Here is a 6,711-nt window from a genome sequence, read left to right on the forward strand (position 1 = left end):
TTTTGGCTCCAATCCAACAAAATTTCAGTCCAGGCCTAGCCTAGCATATCGGTAGTGTAAATACATAGGAATTTCACACAACCCCGATTTTACGTACAAATGATTTTTACCAACACCTCTGGGCCCATCCCATACGTAAATGAGGGGTTCTACTGTACAGAGAAATAATAATCAGATTATCATATTAATAATAATTATTACATTTCACTATTATCATCACTGATGTTATTATTCTAATCCCTGTTTAATAATACTAATATTCAGTTTATCAATTTAATAGCAATAGTGATGAAACATGGAAGAGGCACAGTTCAATGGTACTGCCTCCACCCACCATTATTAACCCTCCTTAAAAATCCACTCTTATTATTTTTATTCACCGATGTTATCACCCACCAACCTTAGTTTTCTACAACCCTGAACCATGTATTTATCCTTACCTTAATTTTATGAACATTGATGTGAGTGGGATAGAATCGTTCTGCCCTCTCAACCCAATATCGTAACTTTTCAACATCATAATTTGGAATGGTACAACCAAGAGACGCAACTAAAAAAGTAACGAAATCAATTATTTTAATTTTAAATGCTCAAAATCACATAAAACACAGTGACATAAAGAAAGTCAATTTTAGAGATGCTAGCCACAGCAGTACCGATATTAAATTTTTTACTGTTTGTAACAGCTTACCTTAATGAAGTTTTTGTTAATACAAATGCAAATTACTTACTTCTTAGTATCAATTCTCTTTGAGTGTCATTTAACTCCAATGATTTCTTGTAACAATCAATTGCTTTGCCATAATCCTTCACCCCCTCATACAAGTTGCCAAGCAACTTATGAGCTCTGTCATCATTGTGCTTTACTGCTAGATAGCTCTGTGCCCATTTTATACCAAGAACATACTCCCTAGCTTCCCAGTAAAATGTGGCAAATTGGAATCCACGTAGTTGAATCTAATTAATAAAGACAAAATTAAATATTATTTATCCTATAATTTTTGTATGTAGTATCCTACTCACATTCAACTAGTGGCAATATGAGCAGGGCCTAAACCTCTTATCTGCGGCACAAGCCAAACCTCAAATACATGTTTCCAAACTTCACAAATATTGTAGGGTAATAACTTCAGGCCCAGAATCCGTCAAAAATCAGAGCCAATTTGTGTGCACATTTTCAGAGTCTAAATTTTAAAATGTAATTATTAAAAATAAAGACTATAATAATAAACAAGTAAAATAATTAAATTAATAACTGTATAACTTTAAATATAAATTTAAACACCCCTTGAAGCAGTTGTTTACAGGAACCTGTCAATTTTAGCAGAAATTACTTCAAGCGGATGCTAGTTCAAGCGGAAAAAGATCCACTTATGCGAACAGTGGCCTGTGCAAGTTATGTATGAATATACTTAAAAATGTCCTATTTTGAGCTAAAAAAATTTGATTTTGGCCAAGGCTCAAGCTTTAGTCCTGGAAGCCAGGGGAAAAACCCTGGTGGGTTCCTTATTTATAGAAGTCGTATTTTTTAATTGATTTTGAGGTTAATAATTTACGCTCATAAAAATAATTATTTATTTATCTTAAGTACTCTAAGTCATTCGTAATTGTTTTTCTTTCTTGAAAGTAGGTTTTGAATCATAATGAATGGTGAATTGTGAGAAACTTGATATATGTCACTATTTTACTGTACTGTTGATAGTCTTGTCATACTACAGTACTACACCAATGATGTGTGCACCTTCTGACACCTAGATATGTAAAAATTAATTTAAATTTATTTTTGTGAATAACCATTAGTTACTCCTATTTATATATATTGTAAATTAATTGCCTACAAATACAATTACAACAAAGTAAATTACAGTACAAATATATTGCTTTTTAAAATTTATAGAAAACCCCAACTGGAGACAAAAACGTTTAATTCAGAATGAAACATGCGCACTTCAATAGTTTTATAGCAGGCTTAAGTGCTTGTTAGCGGCCGTCTACTAGTTTGATTTGCCAAGATTGTAATTCAAACATAGAATAATTATCAAAAGTAGCTAAAACATTTCAGAACTTTAGTACACAGAGCATTTTTGTATTTAAAACAAACGAAAGTACTGTTACACTAACAAATACAAGAATAGGGCACCGATAAATTTGCCCTAAATGCATCCGCTGGAACTGGCATCCGCTGGAACTGGTGTCCGCTGGAACTGGCATTCGCTGGAATTGACTGGCATTCGTTGTTTACAGGGTCTGCATTGGGAGTCATGTAAGACCAACTCATCTTCATATCAATGGAATGTCAGTCAATTCAAGTGAATGACAGTTCGAGCGGATGCCAGTTTGAGCGGATGCATTTAGTGCGAACTATAACCTCCTTACCTTAATTTTATGAACATTGATGTGAGTGGGATAGAATCGTTCTGCCCTCTCAACCCAATATCGCAACTTTTCAACATCATAATTTGGAATGGTACAACCAAGAGATGCAACTAAAAAAAGTAACATCAATTATTTTAATTTTAAATGCTCAAAACCACATAAAACACAGTGACATAAAGAAAGTCAATTTTAGAGATGTTAGCCACAGCAGTACCGATATTATATATTTTACTGTTTGTTAATACAAATGCAAATTACTTACTTCTTAGTATCAATTCTCTTTGAGTGTCATTTAACTCCAATGATTTCTTGTAACAATCAATTGCTTTGCCATAATCCTTCACCCCCTCATACAAGTTGCCAAGTACCTTATGAGCTCTGTTATCATTGTGCTTTACTGCTAGGTAGCTCTGTGCCCATTTTATACCAAGAACATACTCCCTAGCTTCCCAGTAAAATGTGGCAAATTGGAATCCACGTAGTTGAATCTAATTAATAAAGACAAAATTAAATATTATTTATCCTATAATTTTTGTATGTAGTATCCTACTCACATTCAACTAGTGGCAATATGAGCAGGGCCTAAACCTCTTATCTGCCGCACAAGCCAAGCCTCAAATACATGTTTCCAAACTTCACAAATACTGTAGGTTACTGCACAGGCTAGGACTACTGAACTATACCAAAACCCTAGAGTGTAAAATAAGGCCTGTGTAGGTAATAACTTCAGGCCCAGAATCCGTCAAAAATCAGAGCCAATTTGTGTGCACATTTTCAGAGTCTCCTGAACAAGCTTAAGTATTCTAAATTTTAAAATGTAATTATTAAAAAATAAAGACTATAATAATAAACAAATAAAATAATTAAATTAATAACTGTATAACTTTAAATATAAATTTAAACACCCCTTGAAGCAGTTGTTTACAGGAACCTGTCAATTTTAGCAAAAATTACTTCGAACGGATGCTAGTTCAAGCGGAAAAAGATCCACTTATGCGAACAGCGGCCTGTGCAAGTTATGTATGAATATACTTAAAAATGTCCTATTTTTAGCTAAAAATTTGATTTCGGCCAAGGCGCAAGCTTTAGTCCTGGGAGCCAGGGGAAAAACCCAGGTGGGTTCCAGAGGAGAAGCCTTTAGCCTTATTTATAGAAGTCGTATTTAATTGATTTTGAGGTTAACAATTTACGCCCATAAAAATAATTATTTATTTATCTTAAGTACTCTAAGTCATTCCTAATTTTTTTTCTTTCTTTAAGAAAGTGGGTTTTGAATCATAACAAATGGTGAATTGTGAGAAACTTGATATGATGTCACTATTTTACTGCACTGTTGATAGTCTTGTCATACTACAGTACTACACCAATGATTTGTGCACCTTCTGACACCTACAGTACAGTAGATGTAAAAATTAATTTAAATTTATTTTTGTGAATAACCATTAGTTACTCCCATTTATAAATATAAATCGTAAATTAATTGCCTACAAATACAATTACAACAAAGTAAATTACAGTACAAATATATATTGCTTTTTAAAATTTATAGAAAACCCCAACTGGAGACAAAAACGTTGAATTCAGAATGAAACGTGCGCACTTCAATAGTTTTATAGCAGGCCTAAGTGCTTGTTAGCGGCCGTCTAGTACTGTAGTTTGATTGGCCAAGACTGTAATTCAAACATAGAATAATTATCAAAAGTAGCTAAAACATTTCAGAACTTTAGTACACAGAGCATTTTTGTATTTAAAACAAACGAAAGTACTGTTACACTCACAAATACATGAATTGCGCACGTTTCAATCTGAATTCACGGTTTTTGTCTCCAGTTGGAACTTGGGGTTTTGTATTTGAAAAAGCAAATTACATTTGTATTTGAATTACGTTGTAATTGTATTTGTAGTCCAAAATTCATGAGTTATATTTATTTAGTAGTAACTTTAATTGAATATTCACCATAGAAATTTAAACTATAATTTACATAGATAGGTGTCAGAAAGTGAATAAAACATTGGTGTAGTTTGACAAGACTATCAACAGTACAGTAATAATGACTGACATGACATCATGTAAGTTTTCCCCACTATTCACCATTCGTCTATAGATAGTTCAAAACCCTTTCTTAAAGCGAGTGGAAAGAAAAAACAATTACGAATTACTATAGATAAATCATTATTTTATGAACATAGGTATGTTTGTTTAAAATTGTTAACCTAAAAATCTATTAAATAACAACTCCCTGAAAAGGCTATTCCCCAGAACCCACCAGGGCGTTTCCCTTGGCTCCCAGACAAAGCTTGAGCCTCAGCGGAATTCAAGTTGTTAGCTCAAAATAGAAAATTTTCAAGTAATTCGTACAGTTGTTGTTTGCACAAATGGATATCTTTCCTCTCGAACTAGCATCCGCTCGAAGTAAAATTCGCGCTCAAAGTGGCGTCCACTCGAATTGGATGGTTCCCATATCAATGGATGCTCACATGTTTCCTGAATATTGGAGGTTGCAAAGTATCCGTTCAACAATTAAAGCGAAGTCGAAGGCCTACCTAATATTTAGTATCTATCTAGACTAGGCCTATTATAATGTGAAAATTATTTTGATGCCAGGCTGACAAAGTGTTGCACTTCAATCTCTGTGTCATACTGCATTACATCTGCCTACCATGAGAAAGAAATCAAACAAATTTTACTACAATAATAGCCCAGGCTACGCCTAGCTAGGCAAGCCAGTATTGATAACACGTTAAGTACAGTTGTGCAGGTGGCCACAAAGAAGCCAACGGCCGCGCGCCAACAAGCAAATGTTAGGCCTAGCCTAGCATTACATTCCCTTCCTTTCAAAACAATTATCAAGAATGAAGTACCTCTTGTTCGCTTTTTGCTTTTCTTCTGAAAGAAATAATAAAGTTATCAATCTCTACTTTGGACCGTGACATATTTTACATTGTTGAATATTCGAAAAATACGACAAAATAATATCACGATATCGTCACAGTTACGAAATTCTCAATTCAAAATAATCGTATTTTCGAATCTTCTCATCATCATGGACCACACATGTGGGTATTTCCAGCCACAGCTTTGCCTCAAAAGAGGGCGCTATTGCAGTATATTAAACTGATATTAAATAGTTCCTTTAAATCTCTAACAGATCCCCTTACACTGGAAAGGTGCTCCAAACATGCCGCACACACAGTGCTGTAACTATTTTCTTTTTCCATGCTGTAACTGAACACTGTAGGCTAAAATTAAAATACATTTTGTATAAACTCAATTTGATAGTGATCAAATTAATATCCCAACCACTACGCGTATTGATAACTTGTTGGATTGGTCTATACGTCTAATTTTTTTTTTTCAAGTTCATGCACTCCCAAATTACAATTCTGTTAGAAGCTAGCTTTCTTTAATCTCGCCGTCCGAACGGAGGAAACCCTTATGTTGTTAACACCGAATTTGATCTACACAAAGAGACATTTTAAAACTAAAGCACAACGTCAAGATGCTATTTACAGCGAAAATAAAGATTTGTAATGTCTGAGAACCACAACAAGGTCTAAATAACACATGAGAATTTATCTGTGAATAGTCCACAGTTCCATTGTTTCCTATAAAAAAAAAAATGTACAGTAGACCTATATAGGGCCTAATCTGAAATTTAAGGCCTTATGAAGCAATTGTTGCAAGGAATATGCCTACTTCCCATTTAATTCGTCAAATATAGAATATATCAAGTTTGAAACTGTTTTGTATAACATGAACAATCAAATTCAGTATATAGTACGGTAGGTTTTAAAGCAGAGCAAATAAATCAGAACGAACGAGAAACATTTCACAAATTATCAAATGCAAAACAGTTGCAAGAGGCATTTAAATTTGCATTAATCCACGGATTTTATTCTTTTTAAATTTTACCTTGATTGATCCAGTTCCGAGTTCAGAGTAGAAGGGCCTTTATGTGAAATATTTTATATTTCTTAGAAAAAAGTGATGATAGGCTAAAGCAGCAAAAACTAAATGTGTCAGAGGAGGTTCTGATTCGTTTAATTTACGAGCATTTTAATGTTTAAAATTAATGTATCTTTTTATTGGTACCAGAGGTGGCACCAGAATCATGCCCAACTCCTGGGTTCCCAACGAAAGTGTAAGGTGCAAGTGCGCGTGGGCGCATTGTCGCTCAAAATCTGATCGTCAAAAGTGGTCCCCGGTGGCGATTTTTTTTTCCGTACGAAACATTTGCATGAAACTTCACTCGGGCCATCTCGGATTGACTCGACTAAGTTCGATACGAGGAACAAGAGCAGACACTTCGCAATGTCGTGACGCTCGAGTTTTAC

General features: G+C 34.2%; 1 protein-coding gene across 1 annotated transcript in view; it reads right to left on the reverse strand.

Moving 5' to 3' along the window:
• LOC117109216 (RANBP2-like and GRIP domain-containing protein 5/6) overlaps positions 1–5,647 on the reverse strand; it is a 12,817-nt gene extending 7,170 nt beyond the window's left edge. Inside the window, exons 1-3 of the mRNA XM_033251473.1 lie at positions 5,239–5,647; positions 2,639–2,864; positions 2,377–2,486 (exon numbers count right to left, since the gene is read on the reverse strand). Of these exons, the coding sequence (XP_033107364.1) occupies positions 2,377–2,486; positions 2,639–2,864; positions 5,239–5,310 (408 nt within the window). The 5' untranslated portion in view covers positions 5,311–5,647. The remainder of the gene's footprint in view (positions 1–2,376; positions 2,487–2,638; positions 2,865–5,238) is intronic.
• Between the last annotated feature and the right edge of the window lie 1,064 nt (positions 5,648–6,711).

The sequence above is a fragment of the Anneissia japonica genome, unplaced genomic scaffold (genome assembly GCF_011630105.1).
Source record: "Anneissia japonica isolate Jap-2015-1 unplaced genomic scaffold, ASM1163010v1 scaffold288110_len31748_cov127, whole genome shotgun sequence".
Lineage (NCBI taxonomy): Eukaryota > Metazoa > Echinodermata > Crinoidea > Comatulida > Comatulidae > Anneissia > Anneissia japonica.